The following is a 12,317-nucleotide window of genomic DNA, read 5'->3' on the forward strand; positions in this document are numbered from 1 at the left end:
CAAAATCTTATCATCCAACCAAGTGTTCCCCCTCCCACTATAACCCTAATTTACTTCTGTGACACTTATTAGAACACTCTACCTTGAGAAACATTTCTTAGAAAACACAATGTTCCTCTGCCTTTAAGAATAATTATGCTCTTCAAATGGAGCGGAAAGAAATATTTTGTTAACCTCTTGAGAAGAGAAAAAAACGTGTACTGTTTGTTTTGTTTCGATTCAATTGAATGCCCCGTCTTCACATTCTGTCCCGAAATACATCTTTGTTAGATTTTCTTGATTGCGTGCTGATAATTAACAGAGGATTTAGAGGTGTCTAAGGTCCCCAGGGACCGACACCTGGGAATCGAAAAAAGAACTCGTGATCAAATTTATGGATCTGGAGGCGAAGCAACTCGTATTTTGGTTTGACCTTAAGGTTAGGCTGTTAAGCATCTCTAGTTTTTATTAACACAACCATTTTGAGTGTATTTTTGTAAGTTCAAGGTCAGTTATCCCAGCTAAGAATTTTCATTTATTTATTGAGGTTGTTTTTGTTGCTTTGTTGTTGTCCTGTTGTCGTTATGTGTTCGTTTCTCGTCCTTCTGTTAGGTTGTTGTTTTGTTTTGCTTTAGTCGTACTGTTTTTAAAGTATTATTCTCATTCTAAATACGATCGAAGGTCGAAATGTTCTGATTGAATAACGCTGGTTATGGTCTTCTCCCCATTTCAACCACCCCTTTACCGCCCTCAATGAGGGAGAGAAATCTACTCTATCTAAAGGAGAGGTCTAAACATAGATTGTCAACAACAACAAGAAGTCTGTCTTTTCTTCGTGTAATTTTGCATTTGAAGAGTTTCGGTAGGTCATTAACGTATCCCTCGTTTGAATGGTAAACTTTGTCTGAAACTTTCCTTTGTAGATATTCGACGGTTCTTGGGATTACAGAATAAAACAGCTCGTTGTCTATGCATGCGATACTAACCAACGACTTGATAATTCCTGGCATAAGCGATCATTTTGAGTAAGGTGTAATTGGTTTAACTCAGCAAGGAATTTCTTCGGTCTGTTAAGGTGTCAGCACTAGCCTAATCCCCATCCAAAGCCGAAAAGAGGCAAAACGACCAAACGTTGTGAGCCATTGCGAACCTCTTACCTCACCAAGCTGATCATCATGTTTTTGCAGAATTTTTAAAATCAATCAGATCTTAAAGATATCAGGAAATTGTTCTATTAATTATTTATTTTATTAAATAGTTTTCTTCCTCAGTGCTGTCAATATGTACACTGTTGGAAAATGAATGGTTACTTGCTGTTGTTAATGAAAAGAAAGACAGAGAATGAGTGGGTTTTCGTCAATAATGCCACCAGCTAACCATGCAAAGGCTGTGGTATTTGAAATTTTCTGTTTCTTCATTGTGTAGGAAGGTATCGCTATGGACCGGAACGGGTTCACGGAAATCGTACCCAGCCCTAAAGTGCAGAAAAAGAAAGCCGACCATAAACACAAGGTAACTTTTGTTTTAGTGAATTGACAATTTTCCAATCAGTTTGTCTGTTGGTTTGTTTGTTCCCTTAATTGTCCACATTAAAAAGAAAATGATGAACAGACCTCAATTCGAAATTGAGGTTCTTTTTAGAAAGGAGAACAATGGTAGAAAGGGAATATTGACGATGAAGCTATTATCCATAATTTTTCTTTTAGGACTCCGCAAATTCTAGTGACCTGCAGCAAAAAACAACCAGTCCAAAATCGGAAAGGAAGATAAAACATGAACGACAGAAGAGCAAGGTAGTTAAAAACGTACCATTTTTTGTGTGCTTGTTTGATAAACTGGTTCATAAATTCTTTATTTACTTTGCGACTTGGCCGTTTTTCTTTATTTCTCTCTCCATGCGTCTTCACACCTCACACCTCATACCACACGCATGGGCGGTTATTGGACCTGTCCCAATTGTGTGAGGCAACTTTTGAGCAACTTTTGGCGTTTGGAACAACCTTTTGCGGTTCTGGCAACCTTGAGCAATTTTAGCTTCTCTAAGCAATTTTGAGCAAAATAAAGGTTTAGAGCGCATATCAAGCACGAAGAAGTCAACGATTTAATAGAAAACTTCAATTCATGCAAATTTCTTGAATGATCATCAACCTTATAAACGCAAATGAACCTAGCGTATTGCTTGGTGTTTGGTTCTGTTAGACTCAAGAGTTTAGCCCACATTTGCGGGCAACTCCTTAAAGCTAAGTTTCTGCTACTTTTCTGGAGCAATGTTGATAATTACTTTAAAGAACGAATACTAAAGCTTTTAATTAACGTTTATATAAGCAAAAAAATATCAACAAATTTGAGTGGCAACTTTTAAAATTTAGTAAGCAACTTTTTGGATTTTTGGCAATTTTTTTAGCAACGATCTTGGCATTCCAGTGAGCCACTCCTCATGCATCATTTATACGAGCACAATTGGGACAGGACTAGCGGTTACTAATGGCAACGTTGAGAGGAACGCCTGAGCCGAATCAAGAAATAATACACATAACTAAATGGGCCGGTAATTTACTCTGATTAAAAACTTAATAACTTTTAGCAGATGTAAACTTCTACGTTTGCTTTTCGTGCAGGATCAGGTGGAATTAGATCCCGAGAACCTTCTGAGCTCGCGACAAGAGCCGAAAAGAAGTCCTTTTTTCCTCCCGAAATTCGGCAGTAGTGGTAAAACAGTAAGTTTGTTTTCATATTTCGTCTTGAGTTTGTTTTGTTGTGGCAACTTCCCGTGTGCAATATTGTTTGATGATGGTAATTGAACCGAGTGGTATGCAATTTAATCTGAAATCGTATGCTTGATTTGAGAACAAAGGAATGATTTCAGACCAAATTTGCACGACACGAAGTTCAATCGCCACTTTACTACACTCATTTTGAAATCGCAAAATTCTATCGCTTAGATACAAGATGTCTTAGTCTGCGCAAATGTTTTATCGATCTAGCGGTGAGTTGGTTTGCAGAACGTTGCAAAATTTGTTTTTCGTTTTCCCGCAAGTGATTGGTTGTTGTATTTTTACTGAAGCCTCCTTATTGGCTTGGAAAAAGATATGATTCAGAGTAAAAAAGTGATTCGATTCGTGAATAAGTCGCACCAATGAGAGCCAATCAGATTACAAGGATCACCAGTAATTTCAAAATGGATGTAATAAACAGTGATAACACTTTGTGAAGTTAGATAGAGTTGAAGCGACCAACTGACATAGAATGTGAGATTTAAATCAAAACTACTTAAAGTCTCCGACAAAAGAAGCGCAAAGAACGTGTCAGTTGTGAAATTATTTTCACAAAAAAAATTATTTTCTTTTAGCAAGACTCTGAAAGCCTTGGTGACAAACTTCAGGACACACCGAAGTCTGAGAAAAAGAAGTTACAAAAACAGCAAAAGACGCCGGATTGTACTCGAACTCCTACGGTAAGATATCATCTTTATTTACTTGCAATACGAAAATTTTTGACGTTAAAAAAAAACATCACTAGACGCACAAACAGAAAATAATTAGACAAGAAGACAGTCAAACTTTGCTTTTTCATGCCTTAAACTCTCTTTGGCTCTTTATGAAATATTTCCCCTTGTTCTGGATTGTTACTGTTTTTTTGTTAGGGATTTGCGGCACTTAATCGAAATGTGCTCGAAACTGGCCTCTTCTTGTACTAAGCGTTATTTTGCCAAAATAATTTAACTGAGACACTTGCAAATATCTTCTTTAAAAAAAAATTGTAAACTGCTCAATACAGTCTAGCCAAAGTCCCCCGCAAAGTTTTTTAAATCAAATCAGAATAACCTTCGATGAGAAGAGTTAATATAGACCACTACCACTACTATTACAACAAGTATCAGAACTGTATCTTTAACGCCTCGTTCACTTTGATTTTTAACATAATATCATTCAAACAATTCAAGCTGGCCAATAACTTTTCATTTGAATAATTAGCACAATCTTTAAAAAATATTAATATGTATTTTTCAATCAACTTGCCAATCAGAACACAATACACAGACGCCTGTCAGTCTAAGTACTTTTTTTACCATAAACGCGTCACATTTAATGTGAATCACGCTCCATCTAGACATGAATCCCGAAATAACCGTTCAACCGCAAACTTTCATTTCGCGTTAATAAAACATGACAAGGGTATGAGTGGGGATTTTAAAGGTCATATGCTCTCCACCATCATTCTTAAACTTGTAAATTTTTAATTTAGTTTGAAAAGAAAGAATTAGGGCTTTCTTGTGAGCAAATATAATTATGAACTTAAGGTGATTCTTTTTTCCATTTCCGCTTCTTATTGCTCATCACAAATTACTCTTAAATAAATTCTGTAATTTTTTTTCTTGAACTTACAAAAACAAAACCAGAGGTGGTATTTTTAATGGAAACTTTCACGACTTGGCCAAGTTTGTTTATTTATCCGTCTACGAAAGTTTTCATTCCAAATTTAGCCTTTCACCAAGAAGAAAACAACACACGTCAGAGTGTGGTCGCGGAACATGAGATAAGCTTGCCAGAGCGCAATACTTTGATGAAGCGAAGAGGAAGTCAGCAAGACTTATGTTTGACCTGTTTCTATTTGTTGTTCTCATTGTCCACTAATATTGGTCCCTCCGCTTATTAATCCATGCCTTTTGATGTATATTGACAAACTGTGAAGTGTTTGTCATAAATCATAACGTTGAAAAGACTTATCTCCATGAAACTGTAGATAAACATCCACGATTTTGCATCTCGTTTATGATCCGATTACAAAAACCCTCGCGCCAGGAGACGAGGAAATAAGCAGAGAAAGCTATGGAGGAATGCGAAAATGGCACCTGTAATGAAGGTTCTCTGTTGGCTGTTCCTTCTCCGGCAGTCGGCATCAAGTCTCGTTCTTACTCCGACACTTCCATCTTCAAAAATATTCCTCAGAAACCACGCGGCAATTCACATAGCGCTGTCGATGACAACGTCCAAATTTCGCCTCCCTCGATTTTTTCATCGGAAAGTGGTCGCGACGAACCAGTTCTGAATGAAAATTCTACATTGAAATCGGCGAAGCGAAAGATTTCGCGACCTCGTTCTCCATTCACCTCCGAAAAGGCTTTTGATCTTTTGTCCAAGCTTGCCAAGACAGACTTTGTCGCCAAAGTTACTTCAAGCAGTCCAAAATTAAATTCAAGACGAACGAAATCGAAAAGTAGAGAAAATGAAACGGTAAGAACAGTCAGTTACATTTATAGCCTTCAGTTCTTTCTTTTATATGTAGACTTTTTTTATGAAACGTCGATACAATCATACTGTAATTTTAATAGGGATTTTCATTTCTGATACACTCGTACATTAATTCCGGCAACCTTCGTGACCATTGGACTAAGTGATACAAATATTCAATGACTTACGTGACTTCAACTTCAAAGCCCCTCTTGGTCTTAATTAAAATACAGAAAAGAGTCACTTTTGAACGCGTAAAACGCCTCATTTGCAACTAGTTAACCATTGTTACGACTCAATCACTGTAACGTAACAACATAGATACCGTATCATAACATTATTTGTTTACGCACTTATTACATAAAGGCAGATTCCGCTTACTGTGAAAGGAGAATAATTAGTCCCGCTTGCTTTCCCACCGATGACTTTGTTCTTTTAAGTTACGACGCAGACTACTGAGCATAAATTTGAAGGTTAGAGGCTTGGGTTCCTCCGTAGATTTATTTCGGAAGCAGAGAAGTCTAATGAGAAGCGGAGCTCCGTAGTTTCTTTCTGAGTCAGTCCAATAAGTTATGTAAGACAGGGCCCGTATTCAGAGAGTCACTGGAGCTCTTTGTCGTGTGAATGTTCCTATTTTTTCTCAAAGTTTTCCAAAGTGCCGCAAAGTTAAGGAAATTTGGAAATCGTAATTTTAATTTTTCAAAACAAGGTTTAAAAATCGCCTTTTGTTCAGCTTTTCCGAGCTCAAGCCGACAGCACTGGCAAAAAACTCGTTGCATTGTAAATTTGGAAATCGGGTAGTATTTTTATTTTTCAAAACAAGTTTTACAAATCGCCTTTAGTGGAGCTTTTCCGAGTTCTAGCAGACAGCACTTGCGAAAAACGCGTTGCATTATAAATTTGAAAATCGGGTGGTCATTTTTATTTTTCAAAACAAGTTTTAAAAAAGCCTTTTGTGGAGCTTTTCTGATTTCTAGCAGACAGCACTTGTGAGAGGTTGTTACAGTGTTTCCCCCTAGAATGTCAGAAACAACTCCTGTGTAAGAATCACCAGCTATCTTCTCGTATTACTTTGAGGTTTTTTCAACTAATTTCACCAACACCCCAGCTTATCTTCGTTCAATAATTTGTTTATAACTTATTTATTTAAAATGTTTTGACTACCTATTTTTTCAATTCAGATATTTGTCGATCATTATTTCACCATTTACACCTTTTATCGCTTCGCTTCTTTTAAAACACAGCTAGTTTCAATTGCGGGATAAAAGAAATTCGTGATTGTGTTAGCTTTGCTTTACTTCGCTCTGCGAACTGCTGAAAAGGAGAAAATTACGTCATTCTCAAGTAATCAGGGCCCAGGCCCCCCATAATATACATACATTGTCCAGCAAACAGGTAATGAGAATACTCGAACTCCTTAGGTAGAATTTGATGACTTGATTTAACACCAAATTCTCTTAACTAATTTACAAGGAAATTTGTAGCACCTAGAGGAGAGAATTGACTATCAGATCCTGAGAGCTAAAGGGTTGAAGGGGGGGATAATGCTACCCTGCTATCCAACGGTTAAGTCGTTATCTAGGAGATAAGTGTTCACAAAACATACTGCGCCATCCACCAGGTACAGACGTATACTCTGGATACCGTTATCCACCCTACGAACAACCTGGCCAGATGTAAAAATAAACCTCCAACATCATCCCGCTTTTCAGGCAGTTTGCTAATTTTTAACTTTGGGATCCCAGACTTTCCTTTTCTTCTTGTTGGTCATTGGAGTGACATCTACTTTGAATTTGGTTTTACAACACCCGGCGATCAAAAAGCGATATATCACTGACCTTGATCATTGGTTTAATGCTTGAATTAACAAAACTAGTGAATTTTTGTTCAATACTTTGCAATAGGAATTTTTTATGATACGAATTTGGTTTTTTTTTTTTTTTTGCCTCGAAAAACGCCCTAGTTATTTTTAGTCCATAGCTGACTGATAAACGGCAATTCTGATTGTCAAAAAGTTGACTGCACCTCTCAAGTTCATCAGTTTCCCTGGTGGGATTTACCATGTATATTTGTTAGACAACTTCCATCTCAGGTAATTTAATGTTAACAACTGAGTTGAAAACGTAAATTAGCCACCGCAAAGAGTTTAAAGGCTGAAGTTTCGAGCGTTAGCCCTTCGTCCGAGTAGGTTTACAATATGAAGTCTTAAACTAAACATAAATTAACCAGCAGATTCAAAAGTATTTAACTGTTCTTGTATTCACTTCGCCACTGATGAAAACGGCAACTTACCTGATAACTTTTCTTTCCTTACTCAGGTGTTTCTTGTGGAAAATATTCAGGATGGCCAGGATTCAGCGCTTAAGGTAAAGTACTGAGATTTTTCTCTCTTAAAGAGTGGTTGCTCGCGTGCAAGTCACAGAAACCTCACGCACGACCCTCGCGCACGAATATTGCATGCCACATTTCTCTCTAAGTGGTCTCAATCTTAGTTTCAACAGCCGCTCCAGCTGGCTCGTCCCCAGTTGTATTTAATTTCTTATGCACAGTCGCGTGGTTGCGGGAGACTTGAAATACCTCAAAGAAGGAGACAACCTTCGCCTACGCGCGGCTCTCACGCGCTTCCCTCGTTTGATTAAGTAATAGAGAAACGACCAGAGACGAGTAAAACCCTTCAGCTTCAGACGTTATCGTTCCTATCATCTCAAACTAAGGTTGTTTTGGGGTAAGACTGCCAAGTGATCAGACGAAAACATCGGCGGTCGTTTTTCCAACCGCTCACTCTTGCACCGTTTTAGTTTTGCGGTCTCTCAAAATCTCAGGCACATAGCTCAGGCAGACCACCCAATGGGTGCCACTGACGTGGCATATCCTCTTAAATCGTTCGCAACTGTTACCAGCAGTCGCGAAAGATTCTCAAAAGGACGTGTCAAACAGCCCGCAAAGGCAAAAACTTTCTACACTTTAAGGGCACCAATATTTTGTCGCGCTTTCTTGAATTTTTTTTTTTTTTTGACAAAGATTAAGATTTTATTTTTAACCATCATAAATACCTTTATATTCGAATATTCGAGAAGTTTGCCCGTCCTGTCGCACCCATTGGGTGGTCTGTCTGTGCTAATAGTAGGCAAGTGGAGATAAAGTGTTTATCCTCTCTTGTAGAAGGTTATCTTGAGAACTTATTTCCTTCTCTGACACACACCTTGGGATAGATAAGCTGAGCATTGGTTCCCGCGTTCTGAACTCATAGAGGTGATTTTAGTTCGCATTCCATCTTTATCGGCTTCCCTTCCGGCGAAGTGTAAACAATTTTAGACGTCAATAAATTCTTCATTTCCGGATCTTTGTCAACCAGCCTTTAAAGATATCTCTCCAAGACAAACGAAAACAAATGCTTTTTTTTCCCGCTCAACAGATTAGTGGTAGGCTCGGTTTACCATGTCTAGGCAGAGCGCTCTTGAAAAATACCATTGGAATGAGTACTGCTCATCGTTTTAGAGCACATTCTCTTCAGCTACAAAAAAACAAAAACAAAAACAAAAAAATGAAAGGAGGCAGAAAATAAAGAAAAATATCTGTTCTCTATTCAACTTGTTTTTCTGTCAGCCTTATTCTCAAGGGACAAGCCACGAGGTTTTATAACTTTCTGTTTGTTTGTTTGCTTAGATTTTATTTACTGTCTCGTCATTTAAATTCGATTGATTCGATTGGTGTGTTTCATTCATCAATGAAGATTCTTTGCCAATTTCTAATTAGTGATAATAACAGCATTTCTTTCGTCTGATAAGGGGAAACAGCACGTACACGGCATTTCAAAATGATAATTTGTGATCATGTTTTTTCTCAAGTTTCATCGCGTGACGAGAACTCGTGAATGGTTTGTGCCAGGCCTGGGTTTGTGCATAGATCGGGGGGTGGCAACTTAAATTTATTAGATTATTTACAGCCGACGTTTGATAGTTTTTAATTCCAAGTCAACTTGATTTGTCTTGGAGCTTTACATATTTTGAAAAACTAGACCTGGGTTAACTTTGCTTTGATTCCCTGCTGGTTTGACCAAAAATCAACACCATCTTGTCGGCCTCACAAATTGTGACGTGGGAAGGGAGGGTGGTGTTATCAGCTGACCTTTTGCATTGGCTGTCAACTCGCAAACGAGGCACAAGTTTATGAATCAAACATGGCCGCCCGATGAGACGTGTGTAAGATGGTTTCACTTCACCATAAGCCCCCCTGAACAATGTCGGAAAGAAAAATAAGCAAATCCCTCAGGAAGGATCGTGAGTCTACGGTATCTGCAGTAGATATCAAGTCTCTCACTTCGAGTGAAAGCACTTTTAATTTGAGACCTTTGAAGGTGAGAGAGATAGGGCTAATGATTTTATAATGTGTTCCCTTCTTTTTTGATCTCCGTACGGTAGTCACGCTAATGAGTTGTTACGTCCAAACTTCTCTGCAAGCGAGCAGTATTTATGGAATATTGTTCGGCTTTTATCTGTCTCGAAAGCGCTTGTGTATGGGGTTGCACTTTTCTTTATCGCGCATTGAAACCTTTATTTAGCTCGACTCGGATCGATAGTAAAACAATTCGTTGTAAAATTGTTATAAAGCGACCAATTACCTCCACAAAGAGACAATTTTGAGATCGGAAGATTTGTATTTACTTTCGCAAGATATTTAGCCTTTATGTTTTTTAGTTTATTACTAAAAATCTATCGCTAATGTTGTGATATTCAGCAACTGTTTTGACTCAGTTATCTCGCTGACTGGATACTGAAGCTTAATTATGAAACAGAAACGACTCAAACTAGCCGCAGTGTTGTCTATGATATCGAGCGGTTTTCCATGTAGATAATTTAGATCTTTGATAGATTAATGTCATTCTTTCTGCTGTCAAGATGAAACCGCGGAATTTGTTGTGTTTTGCAGGAAGTCGTAACCGGAATTCTACCGATAAGCTACGAAGATGAAATCGTACAAAAGCGGACGCAAATTCTGAGAGATCCACTACAGATCTTGTTGGTGTTTCCCGAGGACGATGTTGTGGTAAGAAGTGGTATTTTGACTTGTGAATGTTGTTGCATTTAACCACAAGATAGGTTCTGCATAAGCCGCACGAAAATCCACGAGGGTCTCGTGCATGCATGATCAAGCAATTTGTAATCGTAAAATGTTCGTCAATGTCGTCTGTCAGCAAGACCATGTCGTGAAATCTAGGTGTAAATTGATGTTTTTAAAACACAAAAACAAAAGATGTGGTGTCTTCGGCGTATTCTGCCTTTGTGTAGGATATCTATCTCCGTAATTCTTGAAAGCACTTTGGAACTAAGAACTTCCTAAGTCAAATATAATGTTTCTAAAACAGCAACATCAATTACGGAAATGAATGTACATCTGCCTGTTATGTCGCAAAGCTTTTAAGAGTTCTGAGCCCGTTGCGAATGTACGCTGCACTGAACATACTGTGTGATGTCCATTGTTTTTAAATTTGTAAAGCCTCACCGAAAACTGGATTTCAAATTATCCGTCGAAAGTTAGAAAACATTACTGCATATTTTCATCTATTTTGAGATGTTTCCCATCGCAAACATCGAGTTTGTTGATGTTCAATTAACAATTAATTATGTGTAAGCCCAGGGTTTTTGTGAGCTGAGTAGTATTTTGTTTCCAAATCAGGCAAATGTTGGATATTAAAATTTTATGATTCGACTCAATGTGACTGACGCTCGCGACGTCTAAACTATGTCTCCAGCGCATCAATAACTCGAAAAGTCCTCTCAAATGTCGTCGGAATTTCCAGACCCGGATGAATTTTTTCAGATCACAGTAAGTCATCTTTTCGAGAACAAATTGCTTTGTGCTGGTTTTCTTTTTCGTTTGATTTGTCTTTTATATCAATAACAAAATCTATTCATGCGCGTCGAGTTCATTTGTCAAGTTACATCCAGTAAATCTTTTCAACTTCAGACGTCAGCGAGTCAATATTTCCCAAATGAACTTCGTTTTGATTTATGATTTACAGTTCGCTTATTTTAATTTATATTTTTTGGTTTGTATAATTGGGAGTTCTTGACTTTTCCTTAAGCCAAAAATCACGCTTTTTCGGAAACCAATTTTATTTCTTTGTGAAAAATTGTGTGACATGTTATATGAATATTTGTGTTGGTATCGTGGGTTGAATAATATTCCAAAAAATATGACCCTTGCCAATACTTGTAAAGTATCTCGGCGATAAAGTTTTTGTGTTAGAATTAATAGGAATTGAATTGAAATAGAGGAGACAGAAAACCTTCGTAAACAAACGTGTCTTATCGTAATGTTTTTGAAGAGACATGTAAATTAAAGTCAATGATTTTTTGCAAGTCTTGAATTGAGCAGGTGTTGGAACACTGCTTTCGATTTCTCTTCTTGTAATGAGAAGTCAACAAATCGTTATTAAAATCTCCATGCAGTTTCTGGTATTTTCCAACCAAAAAGATTCAAAAGTCGTGCATCTTTTCAAAAATCTACCTGTTCAGTGAAGACTTTTATTGTTTGAACTTGAGTAAAACAAATACATGTATGAAGATTCGTTCCGGCATTGTCGCTATGAATTTGATCACAGGGCATGCCCGAGGCATTCTTACAAGTTTGTACATTTTGAAATTTCCATTAAGTCTTCAAGGTTTGTCATGGAGCTGGCTAGGGAAAAGCTGTCTTATTGGGCCTCTTTTGAAGTTATTGTCCATGGAGAATACATAGCAATTTTTTTATTTATTTCTGTAACTCTTAGATGGGTCTAAGCTGATATATCTTAGTTTACTGATTTTCTTTTCTTCATGAAGCATACTGGTTGAATGTTTTTCATTCTGGCGTATTTCACTAAGTGCATTCTCTTTGGAAAAAAGTTTGTTCAAAGTGTAGATAAAATTAACCTAAGCTATAAAATTTCTGATTAACCTTTCAATTTTTCAGTCACAAAATATGTGCATGGTGATGACAGTGTGAATAATGTTTTTGAAACCAGTGTCTGTGAGAAATATCACTCAGCTGTATCATGTGCAGAATTTAAAGTCTAGTGGTTAGAGATTTATGAAATTCATACAAAGGTCTTTGTATAGGTGTCTT

General features: G+C 37.4%; 1 protein-coding gene across 5 annotated transcripts in view; it reads left to right on the forward strand.

Annotated features, from left to right (window-relative positions):
- Positions 1-12,317, forward strand: part of LOC131794159 (dedicator of cytokinesis protein 11) — a 52,707-nt gene that overhangs the window by 2,086 nt on the left and 38,304 nt on the right. For 3 of the 5 annotated variants that reach the window (XM_066169227.1, XM_059111685.2, XM_066169229.1), the window contains exons 2-7: positions 1,405-1,491; positions 1,686-1,772; positions 2,598-2,696; positions 3,329-3,433; positions 7,529-7,576; positions 10,140-10,256. In XM_066169227.1, the coding sequence (XP_066025324.1) occupies positions 1,405-1,491; positions 1,686-1,772; positions 2,598-2,696; positions 3,329-3,433; positions 7,529-7,576; positions 10,140-10,256 (543 nt within the window). Of the gene's footprint in view, positions 1-1,404; positions 1,492-1,685; positions 1,773-2,597; positions 2,697-3,328; positions 3,434-4,742; positions 5,214-7,528; positions 7,577-9,391; positions 9,568-10,139; positions 10,257-12,317 lie in introns of those variants that run through there. The other 2 variants (XM_066169228.1, XM_066169230.1) reach the window with 2 other exon arrangements.

Source organism: Pocillopora verrucosa, chromosome 6, assembly GCF_036669915.1.
Source record: "Pocillopora verrucosa isolate sample1 chromosome 6, ASM3666991v2, whole genome shotgun sequence".
In the NCBI taxonomy this organism is placed as follows: domain Eukaryota; kingdom Metazoa; phylum Cnidaria; class Anthozoa; order Scleractinia; family Pocilloporidae; genus Pocillopora; species Pocillopora verrucosa.